Source organism: Hoplias malabaricus, chromosome 5 (genome assembly GCF_029633855.1).
Source record: "Hoplias malabaricus isolate fHopMal1 chromosome 5, fHopMal1.hap1, whole genome shotgun sequence".
Lineage (NCBI taxonomy): Eukaryota > Metazoa > Chordata > Actinopteri > Characiformes > Erythrinidae > Hoplias > Hoplias malabaricus.
This window is the reverse complement of record NC_089804.1, coordinates 44,880,650-44,906,560: the sequence shown is the minus strand read 5'-3', so window position 1 is coordinate 44,906,560 and position 25,911 is coordinate 44,880,650. Positions and strand designations below refer to the sequence as shown.

The following is a 25,911-nucleotide window of genomic DNA, read 5'->3' as shown; positions in this document are numbered from 1 at the left end:
ATCTCTCTATAAATGCATGACATATTTTGTTCTATATGTGGCTAAGCATGTAAGACACTGGATGATATTTGGAGCTGCCAGATGAATGGATGAGTGCTTCCTTTGTGGAAAATTAAAGACCATACACTGTGCAAAAATTGCTTCATTACATGTTAAAATGTAATTCCTTACTGTTAATAAAAATCAGGATTCTGAGTTTTATGACTCTTGAAAGAGAAGAATAAAACATGAGCAAGATGGAAATCAGATGTATGGACGTATTTATGGTGCTGACATGTAATTTGAATGATGAGTGTATCATTCCTGCTAATTTAATTGCTACTTACACCTATAGTCTTATGACATCACTAAACAATGGCAGCTATTTTTTCCAGAAGGGGACTGTAGGCATGGGAAATCCATTCTTTACATATATAAGACAGGGCACCAAGGTGGGAAAAAAGAAAGAGATTTTTGCTGTTAATAACGCGTGGCTATAGAAGTCTGCCTTCCCTGCATTAGCTCAAACTCTCCATATGACAGGTCAAATATGTTCCAATCCATGCCCTCTCGAGCTGCCAGCTTTCTGAACGCTTGGTTCCACCCTGCACCGCACTATAATTTGTTTAGATGTTGATTTATGAACTAATTGCCTCTAATTGCTGCTTAGCACCACTATTAATCCGTTCTGTCTGGTTCCTGGAGCACATTAGGCTAGATTTGTATAATGAAGTAATTAGTTCAATTATAGAAGAAATAGAAAGCACACACACACAATGTGTGTGAGAGAGAGAGAGAGAGAGAGAGAGAGAGAGAGAGAGAGATTGAACACATCTGAGGAAAAGTTTATTTAAAATGTTAAGGTAGACTTTGTGTTTTAGAGCTGCCTCCTTAAATCATAGGTTGCTGGTCCTATCAGCAGGGCTGGAAGGAACATCCATGGCTGAAGTGCCCCTAAGCAAGGCATCTACCAAACACTTCCTGGGCGAAGGGGATAGCAGCCTGCTGCTCTGGGAGTGTGGGGAGTGTGTTCACAGCCCCTAGTGCACTAATGTGTGTGTGTGTGTGTGTGTGTGTTCACTGCCACAGATGGGTTTAAGGCAGAAGACAATTACATACAACATGTATGTATTTTGTTGCAATTACAGTAATAAGTAATTGCACATTACATTACATTGCATAGTATTCTAGGCCCAATTAAGATGAATCAATGGATATAAAACCTATTATTAAAGCTGTACACCTAACACAGGTCTGAAATATTTAGCATGATATACAGTAAGCTCCTAGCCACTGGTGGAGCTGTTTTGCTAATTTTGTGAAATGTTGACATGCACCTAAAGAGTTAAACAAAGAACATTGTAAACCTTTTGTGGACAAGGTTATTTTAGCTCTGGTGAGTAAAAAAATTGACATTTTGAAGCTCAGAGTTGAGGTTATGATTTAAGCATGGGGTTAGTTTTGAGGTTAAGTTTGAAGGTAGTATTAGTATTTAGGGTTAGCATTAAGTTTACAGTCAGGTTGGCTTTGGTTTAGTAAATTAGCCATCTCTAAAGTCTCCAAGCTACAGTAGTTTTTATTTGACTCACGATGGCAGTTCCTAAAATTATTCTGTTATTTTTTTCCCCTCAGACAAACAACTCCAATGACAGTCGGAGCAACAAAGAATGAAAAAACTCTACTTATTTGTCTGTAATATTTGTGATTTTATAGTGGAAAACCAACTAAATATCAAGCATAGAGCCATAGAATAGGTACCATACAATGGAAAAGTGTCAGATGTCAGTAAAGAGTGATTTTGCAAGCTAGGCAGTCATCACACAGTTCTCTACAAATGTTGAACTACATTTCATACACTTTGTCAGACTCTGGGAAAACACCTGTATTCATGTGATCCATTCTAGAGCTTTGAGGTGGTCTGTCCTCAGTGCCCTGTTTTCCACTTTTGTCAGCCAGTCTTTCTTGTCCAATTTTGAGTGGCAGTGTATAGCTACTGTGCAGGTTTGCATTGTCTGCTACTATTGTCATAGTTATTAGCCTGGTGGATTGCTTTAGGGGATATGGGCTTGCTCAGGGGACAGAAGCCAGGCTGCATAATTAGTTTTTCCCTCACGCCAAACGCACATGCCACAGTGGCACTGGAAATGGGGAAGTGGCGAAGCTTGTCTTTGTGACAGCTGCCTGGATCCATCTAAAGGCACTCGTGCAGCTGTCCCAAACATTGGTGTGATGTCCACAGCTCACTGACACATCTTCAGAAAGATGTGCAATGCTGCTATTCTGTTTTGTCAAGTGTATAATATTGATAAAATTTTATGGGATGTATTGACTGATTTGTTGGAGTGTAAGGCCATTGGTAAGCACCACTGTTGAAAACTGTTAGCTAGAACAGGAGAATCGAAACATCTTCCTCGATGGGTAAACCGAAATTGTGTCAACCCAGCCATACCCTCCAGATCTGGCTGATATGTGCAAAAGTGGATTTCCTGACCATTTAGAAGTTGGCAGCACCTTTTTGAAATCATTTTTAGCTCATAATAATTTTAAATCCAATTGCACAAGTCAGCACTAAACCCATTTACAGAATGATGACAGCGACTGTTGATTCATTACATATCCATTTGAGTGCTCGCCTCAGCAACAAAACAGAATACGAGAATAGAACAGAAACAGGAATCACAAATCCAAGCATTAACCTGTTTAATGTCATAAAGCAGAAGGAATTCAGTTATTGTTCATAATTGTATTCATAGGAACCAGAAGTCCAGAGTTCCATGCCTCTAAACCGTCACATAAAACCCTGTATTTCTCTTTAGCTTCTGCACAAGAGTCCCTCAATGGCATCAACGGAATATTGATCAAAGTCGGTAGAACAATGGCCAAGTTCTGCTCTGGGAGGGATACAGTGAATCTCACTGCTCACACACATGCATGTAGGGTCAATAGTAGAAAGGGCACACCTATGAGCAAAGCACCAAGGAAGCCAAAGATGAGGCCATAGAGCAAAGGCCACGCCCCGTCCAACATGTTATGCTGGTATGGTGTCTGCTGCCTCTCCACCACTAAGTTTAGATCCTTCCAGGACAAATTTCTCACTGCTGGCCAACAGAAGAACACCAAACATAATATTAGTCACATTAATATAAATAAAGTCTACAAATCTATAGAAACATTGCCATATTTATTAATGCTACAATAGCTTTCATTGTGCTGAGTGATGGTAGGTGACAGAGTAGACCATCCTACCCATCCAGCAGGGGTATCTCTAGAATTTATAGAAATTTCTAGACACTCAAAATGAAGGCACAGTTCCTCACTTGGGGACACACATTTTGGGGGCACATGTTCACCTTAAACGTTCTCTATGGAGAACTGCATCTTGCATCTATACATATCTGGACATTTTTAAATAGGTTTTTTTGTATGTGTTTGGTTCTTGTTCACATGAAAATGCTGTTTTAGGCAAAAATTAAAAAAAAATTTTGGAGGTTTTGGAAAATACTCTTCATTTCCTTTCCTACCAGATCGCACCAGATTTCAGATTGACATATGAATTAATATGGTGACACTTTATTTTAAAGTTTGCTTCTTAACAGATTATTAACTATTAACAAGCAGGTAATTAACAATTAATGAACAGTTAATAGTTTCTTAGTTAAATATTAAGATCATATTTGAGAGCTTACAAACATGTTATAGATTTATTTATATAAAGTGTTGAATACTGGCAACTGAACAGACATTCAGAATAACCACTCAGTTCACAATATTTTGTAAGCCACAAGGCATATCCACTATTATTGTTGATTTCAAGGAGCATAATGTGTGTTTACAACAGTTTGTGTGTTTACAGCTAATATAGAACATACTCATTGTCAATTAAAAGCACTTTTTCTGTTAGTGAGTGCTTATTAATCAAAATAAGCAAAATTAATAAAATAATAATCTACATTAATAAAAACATGTTTTTAATTAATTTGCAGGACCATAGTGTAACTGGTTCACCTTTTATAACTACTGACTTCCCCTTAGGGAGTACTGATTACTGTCATGTATAGCCCGGTCTAGTGTGTTCCTGCTGTCGGTCTCATTTGTCTCCACACTTGCTCCTCCCTCTTGTGCCTCCTTTGTGTTCCTGCCCCCTCGTTATCTGTCCCAGGTGTTTCTTGTTTGTGTAGTCTTTTTATAGTCCATGTCAGTGTTTCCTGGTTGTGGGACATTGTGATTGTATGTATGTTTGTGGTCCATGTCTGTGCTTAAGATTGTTTTGTTTAGTTATCTTGTTTAGCCATATTTTTTAGCCATCTTCTTTAGCCTTGTTTAATGTTTATCTTATGGTTTAGTGTCTTGCCCCTTTAGATCTGTTCTTATTTAGTGTTTAGCCCAATGTTTAGTGTTTAGCTCTTGTGTTTAGCCCTTGTGTATCATGTCCTAGCCTTTGTGTTTAGCCTTGTTGTTTATAGTTTAGCCTCTGTTTTGTGTTCATCGTCTCTGTTTAGTGCTTAGCCTGTTATGTTTTGCTCTTGTTTAGTTTCTCTGTTTTTAGCCTTGCTTAGTATTAGTCCCTTTTTGTTTAGTGAGTTTAGTAGTTTTTGTCTAGTTCCCTTGTCTCTCTGTTTAGTTCCCTTTTTGTATTAATTAAGTCTCCTGTTATTACCTCCTCCCTGTTCATTGCTCCTTGACCTCCCTTACATACCACCGTGTGACAATTACTACTATTAATACTATAGTATTAATGCTATAGTTCAAAAATACAGTAATGCAGTTGCATACTAACTTCATTTCAAATGTATTGTAATTTTTATAATTTTTTTTTGTAATATTGTCATAATGTGTATGTAAAAAAAAATGTAAAATCAAAGGACACAAAAATAGCAATATAAATTTAAGATCAAATGGAGAAAATAAAGATTTATACATAAAATTCAATAAAATAATTAAATAAGATTAAACATAAAATTAAAAACCCACAGGGGGCAGTCACAGGTGAATTTTGTTCACCCATGCCCTGCACCAGATTGTGATGCCAATCGTCCTTTCTTCGACCACTTTTACTGCATACTAACCACTTCAAACCAAGAACACCCATCAAGATCTGCTATTTAGGTGATTTTTGAACCATCACAATTAGAGATAATCAGTGTTATTCTCCGTCAGTGGTTTAAATGTTGTAATGTTGGTTTAATGCTGATCAGCGTATACAGTATGTACTGTTTATAAACCATAGTTAATGCCTTTTAAAGAACCTTTAAGGAACCCCCTTTTAAGAGTGTAACCTTCAATATAAAGTGGGCAAAGCGCTAAAACCGTTACCTCCTCCTTCTGCCATGTTTGTTATCTGAGACCCATGCTGTCTTACATGACCCCCTTTACACTGACCTGTCCTTTCAGTACATACAACTATAGGAGAGGTTTTAATGAACTGACAGTGCATTGCCACCTCCCTCTCATCTATCTGCACCCACCTTGTTAAGCTTTGTGCAAGTATAATGAGAACAGTGGTGTGGAAAGAACTGAAGAACTAAAATGCCATCAACTTGTAAACACCCTTTGAAGCAGATTACCTTCACACAAAACATGACGCCGCCCAACAATGAGCTGTTTGCTGAATTAAATTCTTTAATTCACACTTTTCATAATCAGTGAATCAATACAGGTTTGCTGACAGTCATTAGAGATTGCACGGTAATTCTGCTCAGTGTTCACATTTCCAGTGATAATGTGTTTGCGATTTACCACAATGTCTGAGAACAGCATGATTAAAAAAAAATGGTTATTAAAGATTACAATGTGTCAAATAAAACAGCTGATAACCTCATTTATATTGGTGCTGTTAATAAAGTACAGTATCATCAACAAACACTATTAAAAATTAAGGTGCTACATAAGGTTCTTTGGGCGATGCCATAGAAGAACCACTTTAGGTTCCAAAAAGAACCATTTTTTAATATGTTTAAATGGGTAAAGAATCTTAAGACAAAGTGATGGATTTTTAAACCTTTAAAAGGTTCTTCACACACGCATGTCTTAAACAAAAATAGTTCTTCTATGGCACCACTCAAAAAACCTTTTGTAGAACCTTTATTTATAGGAGTGTATACAGGGCATTTAGTATTTCTTAAAATGATTACAGTGTAGAACACACGGCACTGATCGCTTTATCCTTGTTCAAGGTTGTGGTGGATCCTCTTCAGAATCATTGTGTGTAAGGCAGGAAAACACATTGGTGTAAAATCTAAGCCAAAAATGAATACAACTTAAAAGCTTAAAATAACACTAGGTAAGATTTTATATATTTACTCCTGGGGTTCCCCCTACAGCAGTCTCCCTGGAGGAGGGGTTTGATGGCAAGAGGTGGAGGGAAAGTTTCCCTTCTTACCCTTCTACAGAAGTTACATAGTGCAGTTTCTGCAGGGCTGTGCCTAAAGCAGCAATGGCAAGAGCTCTGTTCTCCTTATTACAGGTCAGTGATTCATCACAATAATTTTCAAACTTTAAGGCAATAATATTACATAGAGTTCTTTTAAGGTGATCCAACAACACAGTGTGTGTGGTTTCTTTCTTCTAGACAGTGTATTAACAACATTCCACTGAGCACTGGTGGCAGTCTTTGCAGGCTGCAGCCAACAATGCAAATTTAGTTTTACTTGGAGGGTAATTTGTGTTTAAGTTGCAGTTTTGTATGAATTTACCTTGTCTTGTAGAATACTGTGATGTTTCATCTTGCAGTCTTTCCTCTGTTTGTGTAAGGGTCAGAAAGGATGCCATTTTTTTGACCTGATCATGGTATTCCTCCACATAGCGTTGTATCTCTAGAGTCTTGTCCTGGTTAATGTTCTTACCTACTTCTACAAAGTCAACAGTACACACACAATATTCTTAACCACAGCAATTCTTGAAGAAGAATCATTGAAACAAGTGGCAGTTCTGTCAGAAGTATGCAATAAATACTTATTATTTATACCATGTTTGTGCTTGAAGGTGGAAGAAATATATTTTGCTATGACTGAAATTCATAACTGGAAATAGAAATGCATGAGTTACATTTCTACATGAGCATGAGTTACATTTTTATCTTTTCTGAAATAAACAAGTATGAAAAACTAAAACAGAGATATAGAATGCAAATCTTAACAATGTAATAACAATAATAAAAATGATAAATTATAACTGTACAGAATAATTAATTATATGATAAATTATATATCTAATATAGTACTATTTAACTACATTTTTGCATTTTTGATGAAAAAAACATTGTCTGATTGCAATGTTTATCCAGTGTTTGTTAAGCAGTTTACAAACAAATATTTGTACATTATTTACAGCATAATTATGTTAAAATGGTATAGCAAAATACACTGCAAATTCACCAGTGTTAAATCAACACTATTAGTGTTAACACTGAGAGTGTTAAATTATTACAATAACAGTGTTAATTTAACACTAATAGTGTTGATTTAACACTGATGAATTTGCTGTGTAGCAATATTATCTGCCACTGGGTTAAATCAGCAGTCTATATATTCATTAAATATATATTTTGTCATGGTTGAACAGAGGACAGGGAGGCGGACGGAAATGCAAATAATCACTTTATTAAAACAAAAACAAACCTCTGCTTCCCTTACCTACATTGTTCCAACATGCCAGAGGCTGTTCACCTTGGAGACCTGATGCGGATATGGGTACGGCCTGGGGGGAAATTCACTATACCTCCCCCGGATTTTCAAGGGCCGATAGGAAATGTCCTGGCCATCGCATAGCGCATGAGACGCCTTTCAGAGCGTCCCATTCCAGGGCGCTCCAGCTCTTTAGCAAGGAGAGAGAATCCTCCCCCGGGGTCCCCACCGGCGTCTCCGCATTCGTTTACTTTACCGCTATGGGAGTTCCTCATTCAATCTCCACCAATCCCAGGTTCGGGAATATTGGCCCAATCCCCTTTCGGTCAGCGCGAGGCAGACTAAACCATCGCCCCAGCATTCCGAACGGCACTCGCCTATCCCTTAGGACTGACTAAACCACGGCCAAGCGCTGTCAGCGTTGAACCCTTCTCCACTTCGGCCTTCAAAGTTCTCATCTGAATAGTTGCTACTACCACCAAGATCTGCACCCGCGGCGGCTCAACCCAGGCTCATGCCAGAGGCTTCTGCATCACCGCGGCAGCCCTCCTACTCGTCGGGGCATATGGTCCGTGTTTTCATGCGTTTTGGGGGTTAAGTACCGCCAGCGGCGGCCGGGTATGGGCCGACGCTCCAGCGGAATCCATTTATAGGGCCAGTTGATTCGGCAGGTGAGTTGTTACATACTCCTTAGCGTATTCTGACTTCCATGGCCACCGCCCCACTGTGTATATCAACCGACACCTTTTTTAGGGTCTGATGAGCGTCTGCATCAGGCACCTTAACCCGCGCATTCGGTTCATCCCGTAGCACCAGTTCTGCTTACCAAAAGTGGCCCACTTGGCACCGTCATTCGAAAGCCTGTCTCCGAGCCTGCGAGCCGGACCTCTTACCCATTTAAAGTTTGAGAATCGGACGAGGCCCGTTTCGGCCCCGCAGCCTCCAATTGTTTCTTTACTGGATAAAACTGGGGTTTTTGCCCGGTGCCAGCTATCCTAAGGGAAATTTCGGAGGGAACCAGCTACTAGATGGTTTGATTAGTCTTTCGCCCCTATACCCAGGTCGTACAACCGATTTGCACGTCAGGAACGCTACGGGCCTCCACGCAGGGTTTCCCCTGGCTTAGCCCTGCCCAGGCATAGTTCACCATCTTTCGGGTACCACTGCGTATGCTCTGGCTTCTGCGTATGCGGTCGGGGTCCGCATTTAGCCGCTGACCTTAGGCGTTCGCCGATGTGGGCCTTACCCCCTCTCGCCTTTGCAAGCCTAGCCCGGACTGAGGACAGCTGGCACCGCTTCGGGCAGACGAAGGGGGGCCCCATCCCCCCAATGGCGATGGGGGGAGAACACAGAAAGGACATTGCTCCACAGCCCTGGCGTTAGTGTCAAAGTCGGAGCGAGGGGCTATAGCGGAACGCCGTGCCTGGGGCGATGGGCCCCATCTCCGGACGCAACTACCTTCACCCCCAAGCCCTTCCAAGCCTAACCGGAGCCAGTCTTGACTCACCACCAGACACGGGGAAAGTACACCTGGGCGGGCCGAACCTCCGTATGCCCGAAAGGCCCGAAGTGGAAAGCGAAGCGCAGAGCAGGGAGTGGGGTCGCCCCTCCCTACACTTGCTCCCAGCTACGGAACCCGACGAGTGCGGGGCCGTCTGACTGGATGAATCCCCCAGGGTGGTCTTCGCAGTCCCCGAACGGTTACCTCTCAATGGTTTCATGCTCTGTTGGGCTCTCTCTTCAAAGTCCTATTTCAACTTTCCCTCACGGTTCTTGGTTCGCTATCGGTCTTGTGCCAGTATTTAGCCTTAGATGGAGTTTACCACCCACTTTGGGCTGCATTCCCAAGCAACCTCTACTTACGAATGCCTATACTAACGAACTTTCCAAGATTCGAACCAGGTATTTGAATATTTTTTTCCTCCACCAACGAACCATTACTCTAGAAACGAACCCGAGCCTCCGCCAAGTTGGCGACTGGAAATGGCCACTGACCCCAATAGGCGAGCGAGCCCAGACTTGAGTCATTGACCCATTTTCTCTTGTTCTCTCGACCCTCGAGCTTTTAAGATTAGCAAATTGTAGTTTTAGCAATTTAGCATTAGTGTAAATAGCACACATCGAAATTCATGCTAAGTTAAGTCGTATCTACGCTTTGTCTCCCCACATTCACCCGCCTACTCTCTGTTATTCCACCCACTCCTCACCTCCCGTCATACAGCCAGTGCGTGTGTTACTCCTCCAGCCAGTCGTTTATTACTGTTACCACTGTATTTCTTTTTCATTTTTAGTAATGCTACATGTATTTTTTTTACTAATTTGAGAGTTTTGTAAGCATATATCAGTGCAAAAAGGGTGACTTTCGGGGTGGGCTGGAACATATTAATTGCTTTTCCATTATTTTAAATGGGGAAATTGACTTGAGAAACTAACTTTTCTATTTATGAACCGGGTCATGGAACAGATCAATTTCGTAGGTAGAGGTTCCACTGTATATATATACACAAACACACACACACACACACACACGACCACAGTCAAGGAACACCTGTGAAGGATAATGAGGGGTCAGGATCACAAATGAATGAAAGGTGGGAACAATAATGAGAGGGCAGGGCAAAGGCGAAGACAAGGGAGACTAGAACAAGACAAAAACAGAGCTCATGTGCTCATTTATCACATGACAACAAGGGAACACAGACACAAAGACAGAGCAGGAAATCAAGGCAAAAGCATGACAGAAGCCCCCTCCTAAACACGCAATTCCAGAGGCGCATAGACAGATAGAGAGGAGCCTGGAAACCAAGACAACAAACTAACAAAGCAAAGGACCAACAGAAGACAGGGCAGGAGCTTGGACATAGGTAGAAAAAGGAAAAATTGAGGACTGAACAGGAGCAGAAACAGGAGACAGGATGGGAGATAAAAAACGCGGGACTCAAATGGGGATTGGACTTGAGACAGGAGGAGACTGAGACTGAATTTGAGACAGGATGAGAGCAGAAACATTAGGCCGATCAGGAGGTAAAACACTGGAATGGAGACAAGATTTGAGATAGTGAGAACTGAGAAAGGGGACCAATGGTAGAGGAAAGCTGGACACTAGACAAATACTGAACAGGGCACTGGATGGGAGACACATGGCTGACAGGAGAGACTGAAAGAAAATAAAACTGGCGACTGAACATTGACAGATGGACAGATACGAGGAGTGAACAGGGGACTGGACGGATGACTGGACAGGATTGGATAGAGGAACAGGGACCATGACAATAACAGGGTCTGATACAAACACAGTGACAAGAACAGGGACAGAGACAAAGGTGGGAACAGGCAGACGGACACAGACAAAGACCAGAACTAAAACATGGATGAACACAAATACAGGCAAAGGACCCAGACTGATTGGAATCACAGTTTGTGGATTTAGTCTGGGCATAGTTATAAAAGTTAACCTCGATGTAGACTTCAGGGTTGACACAGGAACACAAGCAGAAGCGTCGGGAGCCACAGTCATGGGAGCCGAATCAGCGGGAGCTGGCAACACGGGAACATAAATGAACTCAAAAAAAATTAACGAAGGGGGTTGTTTTCCTAACAAAAGAAAAAATATTTTGGACTTATGTAAGTTATTTACTTTTTGGTAGAGTACCTAATTCATTCTTGTCTGGTGTACGTAAATATAGGAGTTTTTTGGTGAATAAAATGTGTTTAGTTTGGAATAACTGAAGTAATATAAACTGGTACAATATTTCATTCGCTGGCTCCTACAGAAATAGGAAATGAGGAGCAAGGAGAAACATGGCTGCACAGGCTCAATTTCACTGAAGCAGGCTAAAAACTGAATCCATCTCCATCCACATAATATATGTAAGTAAAGTTCTTGTAAGATATATATTTTACCACTAAATTTCATTACAACATTTAATTTGTATATAACTTTAAATATTGCATGCTTGTCTGTGCTGCTGACAGTTATTCCCTCTTTTAAAACTATTTTTAGCACTCAGAAAAAAAAAACAACAACAACCAAGCAAATAATAATCCTAAATCCTAGCAAATACTTGTCCTAAATAATCACCTCTCATGCATACTAAGTAATTTTTGTTTTTTACTTTTGTGGAATAACTTACTGATTATCACCAATGGTGCAGTTCCTAAAGAACAGCATCTACAGTGAATAGTTTTGCAAGAGGGATCAAAAACACTTCTTAACTGCCTGTATGCATTAATGGCTGGTTACGTGTAGGTTCTCAAACATTTATGTAATGGCTATATATTGTTGATGTCCAAATGAATTCTCTGAATCTCCCAAATGGTTATCCTGGGGGTGTTGAATGCTTTCTGTAAAAATGTTTTTTTTGCTCCACAGTTCTGGTTAGAATTGAGCATGTTCAGTAGGGTCCCTTCAGTGTTTAAGGACTGTGCTTGGTTTTTAAATAAAGCTAAGGTTTTTATTTTTTTACATTTGTTGTACTGTTTTATTTTTTTTAAGTTAGCTCTACTTAATTAATTTTGATGGAAATTAGGTGCTTCATATTGAATAAGCGGGGCGGCACGGTGGCACAGCAGGTAGTGTCCAGGGACCTGGAGGTTGTGGGTTCGATTCCCGCTCCGGGTGACTGTCTGTGAGGAGTTGGTGTGTTCTCCCCGTGTCCGCATGGGTTTCCTCTGGGTGCTCTGGTTTCCTCCCACAGTCCAAAAACACACATTAGTAGGTGGATTGGCGACTCAAAAGTGTCCGTAGGTGTCAATGTGTATGTGTGTGTCTGTGTTTCCCTGTGAAGGACTGGCGCCCCCTCCAGGGTGTAATCCTGCCTTGCGCCCAATGATTCCAGGTAGGCTCTGGACCCACCATGAACTGGATAAGCGGTAACAGATAATGAATGAATGAAAATATGAATATATTTATACTTGTTAATGGAATGCAATTTAGTTAGTATTAAATCACACTACTAACATTCATATAATTAAACTGAAGTTTGTTGCACTAACAAAATTAATTAAGTTTAGTTTAGTGAAAGTCAATTAAATTAAACTGACATTTTATACATGCATTCAGGCAACAAATGTAGTTTTGGTTGAAGTAATTAAGTCTATATATGCTGATTCTACTCAATTCGTTTAGATGGAAACATGTGGCATAATTAATTTAAGTTTTTTTGTGACAGTGTGTGGCAGGCACTGACGGCACAGGAACAGGAGTGGCGGGCACTGCTTTTACAGGAGCAGGAGCGGACTGAGCTGCGGTCACTGGAGTAGAAGCAGATGGAGCCGCCTGCAGCAACATCCTCAGAGGCAGGGGGTCCTACGGCAACGTCCTCAGAGGCAGGGAGCCCTGCAGCAAAGTCCTCAGAGGCGGGGGCCCTGCAGCAAAGTCCTCAGAGGCAGGGGGCCCTGCAACAATGTTCATGGGAGAAGGAGGCACTGCGATGATGTCCACGGAGGGACAAGGGCCATGGCTGCTCAAGGAGCACATGCAGGAGCTTCTGAGGGTTCAGGAGGTCCAATGGGTGCATTCATGAGGGAGTCCATAATGTTCCTTAATCTGGACAAGGATCCTCATGAAATGCACCCCTGTTAGCGTCACCTGCACTGCAGTGAGGTTTGAGGCTAATATAACTAACCTTCAACTCCCCCAACAAAATGTTCCCCAGCCTTTAAGGGGCACTCCTCCAGCAAGGGGGAGGCTCCAGCACATTGTGTTCACCAGCTCCTACGGCTTTGGGTTGTGGAGGGTGCTGGTTCCTCTTTCACATACCCGGCGAGTGTGCCAGGACAAGTCCAGAAAGGAGTCCGACAAATCACACACCTTGCTCAACACCTGAGAAGAACAAGCAACACCTGAGAAGGATAACGAGCGGGTATGATCACAAAGGAGGCACAGGTGTGAACAATAATGAGAGGGCAATAATGACATCCTTAATAGAAATAGGCTTGGTGATGCTCAGATTTTTGTTCCTGCAATTTGTTTTATATTCATACATGGGCCTGAGAAGTTCCTGCAGCACATTAAGAAATCAAACACATAATAATGCCCTCTATGAACAGAGCTGAAATGAGATTAACAATGTGTGCCAGGGACAATAAACGTTGTGGGTATAATGAAGCAAGCCCAATAGCAGACGCACATAAGGGCGTCATTAATCCAAGGAGCCGCCGCAGCGTACAGCGGGCTATTTACAGTCTGACAATTAAAGCTTGGGTAATTGCAGTTTTCACAAACCAGAGAAATCACTTTCATTCTATGCAACACACACACACACACACACACAGCTTTGACTGAAGGATTTTCTTGAGCTGTCGTTCTTGTCATCTCTCTCCTTCTTTGCATCAATCTCTCTCTCTCTTTCTCTGTCTCTCTTTCTCGCTCTCTTTCTTTCTGTCTCTCTCATCCTTTAACAGGGAATGATGAAAGAACAGATGGTGGGTAGTGAATCTGGTGTCAGCTCCAGCAAGACTGCTGTCAGATCATTTACACCTTCTCATATCCGCCGCCACTCGGCTGTGGAGCCGGCCGCAAGCCGGACCACACCGTCTGCCAGAAAGTGACATAGTGTAAAATATGCTGCTTCAGAAATGTATAAAAATAACACCATGCTCTGATGAGTTTCATAACTCGCATGCCACTCCAAGATGGATCCGTCCCATGTTCATTAATCATTATGGAGGAAACAGGAAGAAAAACTTTGTCTGAGAAACATTTCTTCCTCACTTGTGTTCAAAGGCAAACTCATTTTGAAATTGTTTTGAAAAGCTACTTTGATAAGAAGTTTGATATAGATTTGACCAAGTCCCTACCCACTGTATTGCAGAGCAAGCTCGATAAACACAAGCATCATTTCCAGGCTCTTCTCAAAGCATAGGAAAAGCAAGGAAACTAATGTCTAAAAATATACATAACAGAAGCCAATTGCTAGGGGCTTGGGCCAATGGAATTGGGACATTGTCAGTGGTAATCAGTCTAAGTGATAAACATTCACTCCAAAAAAATGTGTAATTGTTGCTAAAGATAAAATTATAGAACCCAAATTAAAATTTATCAAGCTTGGCTTAATGCCAGTGTTCACAATTTTAATGCAAAACACCTTTTTATAAAATTCAGATACTATTTCCTGAACATTTGCTAGCTCTCCATTCTGTTTGCATACTAGAAAACGGTTGGTGTTTGTACCCATCCCTAGCTCCATAATTTGGGATACACTCAGTTGCCCATTCCTTTGACACCTTTTGGAGTCACTTGGATGGTGGAGAAACATCTGAAAGCATTGGAAAGCATGAAAAATGGACAAGGGTGTTTCTATAATCCTGCTCAATAGGTTGGTAATATTGACTTACTTTTGCTGTTACCGTTCCATTACTTAATCAGGAACTGATGCCAAATTCAGAAGAACACTAACTGCATGTAAGTAAGTGCAGACTGAAAATGCCACAAAACTAAACAGCTCAAGGTACAAATTAATTTCTGTTGTAATTCAAACAGTGAATAAAACTTAGACAAATTAAATTTCAAGCAAAAACCAGCTATATTTGGCTTCTTACTCAAAAATACTGTTCTACCTTAAAAGATATCAAGCTTTTGAATGAACAAAAATGGGAGCGGGGGACCTTTGTTTTGCTGTGAGAATGGTAGGTCTGCAGAGTTGTCTATGTTCATGATTGTAATAATAATAATAATAATAATAATAATAATAATAATAATAATAAAACACTTTCTATAAAATTTGGAAGATATTTCCTTACTGTTTGCTAGCTCTCTAGTCTGTTTGCCTGGTGGAAACCCTAAAGTGAACATCGATAACTGTGGGGAAATGCTGTTCTCTTTGGTTTGTTTATGTTCAGCAACTCCACGTCTTTTAATGTGGAACAATATGCTTGAGGGGAAAAAAATGTCTGTTTTTTATATGTGGCTGAAACTGTAACTAGTCTGTTTGAATTACCACAAAATCTCTTTTGTAACTCATGTTGTTTTGTTTCGTAGCACTTTTGATCTGTGTTTACTGCATGAAATTAAACACAAATTATAAATGCTAAAAACTAAACAAGTCCCGAATTTGGAGACTCTACCTTAAGTAATTTGAAACAGCAAAATTAAGCCAATATTACCCACCTATGGAACAGGAATAGAGCACAACATCTCAACACAGTTTGTGCTTTTCAGTGTTTGGTGGTCTCTCGCTATTATCTACAATCCAAGACTTTAACTGACACCGAGGGGTGGCACATTGACGCAGCAGGCAGTGTTGCTCCAGGGACCTAGTGTTGCGGGTTTGTGCCCCTCTCTGGGTGACTGTCTTTTATACATGCAGAAATATTGCTGTTTCCATTCTTTTGAATGATTTCACACTGCATAGCCAGACCTCAGTATTTGCTGCTACAGTGCAGATGGCAAAATAGTGGATTATTTTCAGATTTTAAAGCTGAGAGATTGTAAATTAGAATGCAGAAATCTCTGCTTTGGGACTGGTGGAGAATGCGCATGATATAATAACAGATATAATCCCAAAGCTTTTTATCTGTGCGTAAATGCAGATGGATTTACTTAAATGGTCTGGACTGCCAGATTCTTCTAAAGTAGTATACTGGGTCCAGCGCAATGTATAGTACATTGTTATCTTTGCCTGTCTTGGAAACGGAAATTATGCACACAGGAAGAATGGCCATACCAGTTTAAATGTCAAATAAAATTGTGATGTAAAACTGACCTCCAGTTAGATATGCAGATGGAGATTTCCTTGTCATTGATGAAGCAAAAGAATCAGTAAAATTTAAATCACATCATCTTAAAACCATGAAATAACCCTTTGAACAGCATTCCAATCCAGTATGATTTATTTACAGAACACTACAGTGGGTGTCGTCTAAAAGCACAGAATTCCAGGTCCTAACCCAAAGTGAGCATTGTTGATGCTATAGTGACAGGAAAGACTCTGAGAACTTTTGCTTGGACCCACAAGTGAGCAGAGACTAAAAAAAAGTACCCAGTTCCAGGTACCAGGTACCAAATTTGCCTAATGGAAAACCAAAACAAACAAACAAACAAAAAAAACCTAACACAAAAATGAAAAAAATTACTATAAAATTCAAAAGATATTTCCTTACCATTTGCTAGCTCTCTAGTCTCTTTCCCTGGTGGAAACCAGTTTAATTTGTTTATGAAACCCTAAAGGCAACATCAATAACTGTCGGGAAATGCTGTTCTCTCTGGTTTGTTTACATGCAGCAACTCAGAACGTCGAGTAGAGTAAGTACCATGCAATGGATGGCTAGAGCATCACTGGTGACTGAACTTGCAATCTCCTGATAACAAGGACAAAAACTGCAGCACATGAACCCTATAGCTTGTCATATCTATTATAGGCTGCAGTAGATTGAGTGGCAAACAAATTCTTAAAAAACAGAAGAGAGTACCATTGGGAAAAAAGTTATAATTTCTAAGGCAGATATCTTCAAATCCAGACCTTGGATCCAGGTTTCACGCTGGGCTTTTAAAATGGCAGGCTGGTATGACACACTCTGCTACTGCTAATGCACCTGAAAAGCCAGGTATAGTGTCATACTGGCCAACAAGTATAAAATGCTGGCCTCGAACCTCGATCAAATGTCTGGATTTGAAGACCTCTTCTCTAAAGGTTAATATAACAAGATTCTATTCCAAGTTGTCTTTTTATCAGCCCATTCATCATGAAATGGATGAAATTGCAGCTGCCTTTCCCAAATGTGTAAAACAAGCAGAGGTTTACCACATTTTTAATATCAGAAATTTACTGCATATAGCATGTGAAACTGTATGTGTTTGAGACTATATCTGACCTACTGCAATATCAGTCCGTCCGATCTGCTGCAAAGCGCGAGACAGTCTGTCGTAATGCGTCTGCTTGCCATGAGTCTGGAGCCAGTCTGTCAGAGCTGGATGACAGTGGGCCTCCTTATCTGAAACACACACGCACACAGAGCATGATGCTCCAGATAGTGGCAATCCAGGCAGACTGCATTAGAAGCTGCCAGTAAGGAGCGAGACAGATATTCATGTGGCTTCCTCTCACACAATTAAACAATTTCTTTGTGCCTGTTGCCTTGATGACCCCCTTCCTCTTTCTCTGGGCTGCAGTGGGTTCATTGACACATTCACCATTCTGACAGACTTTGATTATGAAGCTGCTGTATGTTATATTGGTGGTAACCTATACTTGTGCCATTTGATGCAGTTCAAGAGATAATCATATATGAAATTAAGTGTTCACTAGTCAAATATACACAGACACATACACATATATAGGGCAGCAAAGCAAGTAGTGTTGCAGTCACACAGCTCCGGGGACCTGGAGGTTGTGGGTTCAATCCCACTCTGGGTGACTGTGAGGAATTTGGTGTGTTCTCCCCTTGTCTGCATGGGTTTCCTCAGGGTGCTCCGGTTTCCTCCCACGGTCCAAAAACACACGTTGGTAGGTGGATTGCCGACACAAAAGTGTCCGTAGGTGTAAGTGTGTGAGTGAATGTGTGTGTGTGTGTGTGTGTGTGTGTGTGTGTCGCCCTGTGAAGGACTGGCACCCCCTCCAAGGTGTGTTTCCACTTTGCGCCAAATGATTCTGGGTAGACACTGGACCCTGTACTGGATAAGCGGTTACAGATAATAAATGAATGAATATACATATAGATATTTTTTTTTCTGGCCTGATTTTCTGTTACAACTTTATAAAGAGTGCAGGCACTTTATTCTTACTCCATATACTTGTCTTTCCAATCACAGCGCTGGATCCACATTTATGGGAGAGTAAAAACAGAGAAAAACAAACACATGGAGAAATAAGAGCACTGATAAATTATAGCAAAAACAAGAACAGAGAGAAAGAATTGAGCAAAACTGGCAAATATCCAGAGTTTCTGCTCCTAGCTCCTCACTGCTGGGCTCTCATGCTGAACTGAGCTGTGGCTCATTCTCATTTAAAGGCACAGGCACTAAAACCAGTCACTAAACAGAACAGGGCTGTTTAGACAGAGGGTGAGTGGGGCTGATGGGATAGATCCTTGTGGTTTTTTGAACAAAGCATGTCACAGATGTATCCTTAAGACCCCAAATCTGTGTTCACTTGTGGAAAAATGGTCTCCTTACTTGTAGAATAGAACTTGTAAAATACATTAGTATTTTTTCTAGACCAAAAACTCCACAACTACTGATCCCAAAGGTAGAGAACATGGGTCATCTTTGGCACTGAGCATGGTGACCATGTGCAGCAACTCATGCTTGTCTTATAAAAACAGTGAGGGTGAATATCTTCCTGCAATGGGGGTTCCTAAACTTAGCACATTTTTAACTATAGGTTTCTAAATGTAGTGTTGACAAGTACAATGTTGTCTTATTACCTATACCTCTACATTCAAGGCTGAAGACACCAGGCTTAATCAGCAGTGAAAGGAACAACATACCTGTGTCTCTTCGTGTACGGGATGGTAGTTTAAGTTGGTTTTTCTCAGCAGACAAGCGCTCCAGCTTTTTGAAGATGTTCTCTTCAGGGTGTGATAGGGCCAAGAGTAGCTCATTGCATTCATGCACTGTCAGCAGTTCCACCAGCCCCTGCAGCTGATGGATCCCCAAGTCCTCGGCCACTGGGAGCAAAGCAAAGTGACAGTGAGTTAGACTTAGAGGGATGATTCAGCAAAAAATATAGACATAGATTTACACAGCTTGTGCTGAACCCTGAATGCAATCGATCACCCCAAGACAAGACATGGTTGTTGTCCAAAGTTGGATCCTGTAGTTTTGCACTAGATGTATGAGGTCAGTCAAGTGTTTCTGGAGAGTGGCTTTAAGTGAGGCCTTTCATATAGACCCCAAGGGGGAATCTTTGCTCTCTTATGGTCTGTTGTAGCCCATTGGTCAATGTGTAGTAATAGTTTATGTGGACATTCTTTAAGATCCAGGAATTTAAAACTTTATACATACATGAACAATATATATTAAGTTTGTGTATTGTCCAGCATAAACACTGTGAGATTTGCATAAAGTTGCATAAAGGATAAACATAAGAAAACTAGTTTAGATGTAGCATATATCTTCCTTGGCTACACTGTAAATGAGTGTCACTCTCAAAGTATCCCAAGTACACAAAAGTTGATAAAATGATATAAAGATGCCAAAGCATTAATAATCAGACCTGATCAGACTTTTTCACAGTCATATAAATATTATGATATTACTGTATAACGTTTAAAATATAACACGTGATACCAAATACTCTAATCACCTATGTCTCAATGTATGACATGTAAAATTGAGCCTCACTGATGGCTTTTAAGCAACATCATTTGATAAATCCATGAAAAATAACATCTTGTAAAAACACATATAACTTTATTTAAAATAAATAAAAATCTCACCGCACTGCTTTCAATATTATTGGTTAATTTGGATGTCATTCAGTAAACTGGCCAATGAGAACTGAGCCCGCTTCTCAGTGGTCAGGTTTGAAAAGTCACTGTTTACTTGTTTCCTTTGCTGCTGTGTCACTCGTCCGGTCTAAATGTTTATCACTTGCATATCGGGCGGCATGGTGGCGCAGCAGGTAGTGTCGCAGTCACACAGCTCCAGGGACCTGGAGGTTGTGGGTTCGAGGCCTGCTTTGGGTGACTGTCTGTCAGGAGATGGTGTGTTCTCCCCGTGTCTGCGTGGGTTTCCTCCCACAGTCCAAAAACACACGTTGGTAGGTGGATTGCCAACAAAAAAGTGTCTGTCTGTGTTGCCCTGTGAAGGACTGGCGCCCCCTCCAGGGTGTATTCCCGCCTTGCAGGTAGGCTCTGGACCCACTGCAACCCTGAACTGGATAAGCGGTTACAGATAATGAATGAATGAATGAATGAATGAATTATTTCATATCTTCCCATCATGGTGCTAATCATGGGTTAATTGTGCTCCATTGGTTACCAATAGTTGTAAGTTCCCCACTGACAAAGTTACAGGTCAGTAATAAGAAATATATATATATATATATATATATGTTTTATAAAAATTGTCAAGTATCAGTGTAAAATTTTAGGAACAACAAGGAACAACAAGCTACAAACATATTTCATGTTAAAATCCTGTTATCACATACAGTCAAAATATAAGTTTTTCTTAGTCTTTCTTAGTCCCTTGTATGTCATTTGTTTTTTGTATGAATGTGGACATAACTGTATGCAAATTAACTCTAACTTATAGTGAACATACATGTATTTTATCTGATTTCAGCAAGAAAACCACTTTATACAAAATATAGATATTTTTCATGTTAGAGTCAGTTCACATTCATTCATACAAGCTTCAGTAATCATGTTATATCACTTTTTTTCGCATGGTCCCTGCACTCTGACAGTGGAACATATTCTTGGAGGTAATGTTTTATCATGACTGTCTGTCTAAATGGTTTCTCTAATTTGGCTTACATTTTAATAAAGTAGTTTTCCTGCACAAATATCTCCCCACACCCTGTGCAGGGCAGTTTTGGTCATGAAATAATTGTTTCTGCACTTAGGCTTTGAATGTTGAATACAATTTTTAGTTTTAAGGTGCTTTTCAAATTAGTGTACTGTCTGGGTGCAGTATTTTTAGTTTTATTCTCTGTGATGTGTATTCTGTAAGGTTGCTATTTGGTACACACCTCTACTGACTGACAAACAGAGCTCTGTTTACAAATGGGACTTGGGAAATGGGTCTGGGATCCATACTTATTTATTTAATTTTAACATTTAAATGAGGACTAAAACTGTTGAAAGAAACAATAAAACCATTTAAATATCCGTTTTGAATTGTGTTTGAGTAATAAGTACTCGCTGTGATGGCAAATCTGCCCAGTAAGATCACCTACAACCCCAAAAACATTTTTGAATTACACACTTCATACGTCCGGTTCCTATCACTAGGATTTGTTAGGCATAGTTCATGATTTTTTTTTTTTTTTTAATTCAGAAGACACTTTCTCTCCATCTACCAATCTTCAGTCTCTTTTCCTGTTGGAAACTAGTCTTTGTTTATGAAGGCCCACTCTGTACATGAGTGAAAAGACAAGGCTGGCTCGGTCCAGTGTTCTCTTTTGCTGTTTCAGATCACTTAAGGTGGAAATGTCTCCAAACTTGGGAGACATGGATTACCAAAAGTGCTACAAAACTAAACACCTCAAGTTACAAATGAGTTTGTGGTAGTCAGAACAGTGAATAAAAACTTCCAGACAAGCTGAACATTATCCACTCAAAGACAGATGTTTTTTCCCCTCAAACACGCCTTAAAAGACTCAGAATGTAAACAAGCAGAGATTACTGTGATTGCCCACAGTTGTAAGCTTTCCCTTTAAATGAAAACTCATCTAAACATGTTTGTTTATATTTGAAAATGTTTGTATACTGGCAGAAGACCTCTATATGTTGATACTTGTTGAGCTGTCAGGGTAAAGATGCTACTATACAGGGACCATTTTATAGGTTCTGCTGTTGTGATTTCTGCACCTTATCCATCTGTGTTAGCATTGTCATTTACATTTGCTATGACAGCTGCTGCAGTTACAGCTTAAGATAATATCATCCTCTGTGGAAAGTTCATAACAGCTGTTAGTATATTAGAAAAGACAAGTGCAGGTTCAAGTTGCAATCAATTAGCAGGGCTGGGAGGAGAGCGACATACTCTTTGTCTTCCATCATTGTCACCATCTCTGACTAAATCATCTCTCTATGTCAATACATCACTGCAGGTGTAATACTTGCTTATATCTCACTCTCTTTTTCCTAGAGCTGTCTGTCTTTGAAAGATATCTCATGTTTCAAAGCTGTGTCAAACTGTCATTTCTCACCTGTATCTTCACTATTGCTTGGGCTGAGGAAGATGAGGATGAGGAAAAGTGGATGGCCTTGCATCATGGTAAAAAGTGTCCTCTGATGTTTTGGCCCCGTCTTTATTTTCAAATGGCTGCAGTGTTCCGAAGCAGGAGTCACAGGGCTTTCTCCTGCTCTCTGGACAAATGAGTGAACTGGGCCAAACTCTGTTTAAAGAACAGCCAGTGCTGCAGGCTATGAGCACAAAGGCCTGAAATAGTCAAGGTCTTCTGCAAGGACGCCTTCCACTGCCCCTTATCTTCTTTCACTGACAGATTTTGGCTCTCTTCACGGATGAGGATTTGCTATTAAGCATTAAACACAAGACCCTTTTGTCATCCCTGCTACTCGGGACATGCTGGGACAAATTGACAGGAACATTTTTGAGTCCTTAAGCTCACTTTAAAGGAGTTGTACGGTGAATTATGTTGCTGATCAGTCAAGATATTAGGTGTACAAATACGTTTAAAGTGTTTTATGTATTATGTATTTATGTATTGAATTCAAAATTCAAATATTCTCTTGTAATTTTTTTTTCATTTTATGATAACTGTAAAATTAATGTCATAAGAGTAGTAAAAATGTCAATTTTCAATTTATTAAAAGAGAAAAAATACTAAACATCTTGAAAGTTTGAAAATAGCAAGCAAGAAAAATTTGTTCGTCGCTGCATTTTCCATCAGAAAAAATTGCTGCAAAAGCATGTGCATTTATTTGTTCGGGTTTTGGAATAATGTTGTATCCAAAAGTATGTGTGAGTTGTGGTTTTATTAAAGATGGTCATTTTAATGTTAGCAATCGTGAATGTAGAACAGGAATGGGAAATATAACATTGTTCACGATAATACGGGTATGATTTTTAATTCGATGACTTGACATATCGCGATATTGTGACGTAAGCGTGAGTGTGACTTAAGCTCAAACTAGAGCTGGGGGATATATCGCAAATATCCATGCATTCCATAGTATTTTTACACGATTTTGAAAATGGCCATATTAGTATGCCGGGGAGGTTTCAATCTTAGTACATTTAAAACAATTGTCCCGTTTAGCTGTTTTTCTCTCGCGCGCGCACTCTGCTACGCATGCGCGTGTTCGCACACAGACAACACCATGCTTTCCTGCCTTTGTACGTGTATTCCGCTGGAGCAGTTCTCAGCATATTTATCTCGCGCACTCAGAACTACGTCTCTGATCACTGTGAGTAGGTCAACAATGGACAAAAGTGAAACCAATGGTGAGGCTTTAACTCCAAAGAGAGACCATGAATTGTTTCAGATACACCGCTGTCCCTCAACAAGAGGGAGGGGCAGATATTCCACGGCTCCTAAACAGAGAATGCGCTTCTCATTAGTCATCACTTTTATTTAGCCAATCAGCAGCCAGGCTTTGCTGTCCCTTGTTTAGTGCTGCAGCCAATGGAGTCACAGTCCAGCCTAAAGGGGTTTGTTAGTTTTGTGGCAGCGCTGAGAGAAACGTGTCACTGCTTAAAAAAATCTTATTTTGGCACCGTGTCTACATTTAATTTTTCCCTTAACACATCTGTGACGACAATAAAACTGACTGACTTTTAGAATCAAATAATTTATTTATACATAAAAATCACATTAGATAATTTCAAGATTAAACATATTAAATTATTTATCTGAATTGTGAAGACACCATTAGTTTACTTTGTTATAAAAAAAAAAAAAAATAAGCAGCAGCTTGGATGCAGGCAGTTTGTTTTCTTAATGCAAGATATTCAGTGTCAAGCAGATACGTTTGGCTGAGTTTACTTGAAGGGTACACTGTGTAATCAGTATCTAGGAAAATCGATCAGATCGGGACTTGCTATCGGCCGATATTCAGCATTAAAATACTTGAATGAGGATGGGGAAAAAACAAAACAAAACACTTGATCGTGAAATCATTATTTCTTAGACATGCAGCATGTTCTTTTTGGTGATAAAAATCAATAATACTAATACTTTGACATTACATATTTTTTATAGTTTGCATATTGGCATTTCTTTATCAAGATATGAGTGGTTTGGTCATATCACCCAGCCCTAATGTAGTATAATAATCATTCATTCATTATCTGTAACTGCTTATCCAGTTCAGGATCACGATGTGTCTGGAGCCCACCCTGAATCATTGGGTGCAAGGCAAGAATACACCCTGGAGGGGGCGCCAGTCCTTTACAGGGCAACACACACACTCACACATACAGACATTTTTGAGTCGCCAATCCACCTACCCACATGTGCTTTTGGACTGTGGGAGGAAACCGATGCGGACATGGGAGAACACACTTAAAGGTCCTTGGAGCAGTGTGACTTCAACACTACCTGCTACACCACCATTGCCGCCCCTAGTATATTAATACTCTTTTTTTAAATATGTCTAATACCTGTGAATTCTGGCCTGATGTGTATATCAAATCATGTAATTCTGCTGATGCTGATAATTTACACATTTAGAAAATACAGCCCAGTAAACAAGGAACGTCCCTGGATGTTCAAAATAGGTCTAAAAGTAGTCTGTCCGTCAAGGACATATTTTAAACGTCAATGGACGTCCAAAATCCATCTTAATAAGTTACTTAAGTGGTGACCAATTGATAACGTCAGTGGACATCCAAAATGCGTTTTATACAAGTAATTTATTTCGGGACCAGTTAATAACGTCTGTGGACGTCCAAAATACGTCTAATAGTCGTCTTTTCAATGTCTGTGTTTGGACGTCTTTTCAACTTTCATTTTCAGCCTTAAGAGAACGTTGATTAGACGGCAGTCGTTACGTTATTTCAACATTGAATCAATGGCTAAATGTTTACTGGGAGTAAGATCAGATACCATGTCTCCATCCAGGGTGGCGCAACAGGTAGTGTCGCTGTCACACAGCTCCTCGGGAAATACTTTGCCTAAAAATGAGTGTATATTTGAGCAAGGTTTGACCCATGCGTATCCATGAAACTTTACGGAGAAGGTGTAAATTGGTAACATCATGTGGTAAAATAGAGAATTGCAAGTAAATGTGCAAACCATCGTCACACATTTCTGTCTATAAAGATTAAAAAATGAAGATTAAAGAATTATGGAAGATGAACACCCACTTGTTAAAATAACTTTAAAAAATGCAGAACATTAAAAAATAATTAAAGTCACATTGCTTGATGTATCACATTCTACTTTAGTTTTAGTATTGTATTACTCTAGCTTGTTTTATTTCACTGTATTTTATTCAGATTTTTTTTCATTTAAATTATTTTAATCTTTTTTTTATCTCACTGTAATAATTTAATTTGCAAAGCGTTTTTTTTCTTTTTTTGAAAAGTGCCACAAAAGTTAATCATTATTATTATAAGATATTAAACTCTGCTACCAAAACCTAGCTAACTGACTAATAAGTCAATTTATACTGCTGAAACCACATGTTGTCACTCAACTAACTTGAATTTGTTTGTAATGCCATGTCTGAGGCC

At 39.9% G+C, this 25,911-nt stretch overlaps 1 protein-coding gene across 3 annotated transcripts; it reads right to left on the bottom strand.

The window, feature by feature from the left end:
- Positions 1–2,754: 2,754 nt before the first annotated feature.
- On the bottom strand, positions 2,755–22,515 carry LOC136698008 (transmembrane and death domain protein 1-like). 3 transcript variants are annotated; one of them, XM_066673386.1, is made up of 5 exons: positions 22,421–22,515; positions 19,029–19,208; positions 17,415–17,534; positions 6,672–6,827; positions 2,755–3,077 (listed from the first exon to the last, which is right to left on the bottom strand). In XM_066673386.1, exons 1-5 carry the CDS (start codon positions 22,485–22,487, stop codon positions 2,899–2,901), a joined length of 702 nt encoding a protein of 233 aa, XP_066529483.1. In that variant the 5' UTR covers positions 22,488–22,515; the 3' UTR covers positions 2,755–2,898. The 3 variants fall into 3 exon arrangements, with proteins under 3 accessions (XP_066529483.1, XP_066529484.1, XP_066529485.1); XM_066673387.1 differs by having other exon boundaries at positions 2,755–3,074; XM_066673388.1 differs by lacking the exon at positions 2,755–3,077 and adding an exon at positions 5,653–6,214.
- Positions 22,516–25,911: the final 3,396 nt, after the last annotated feature.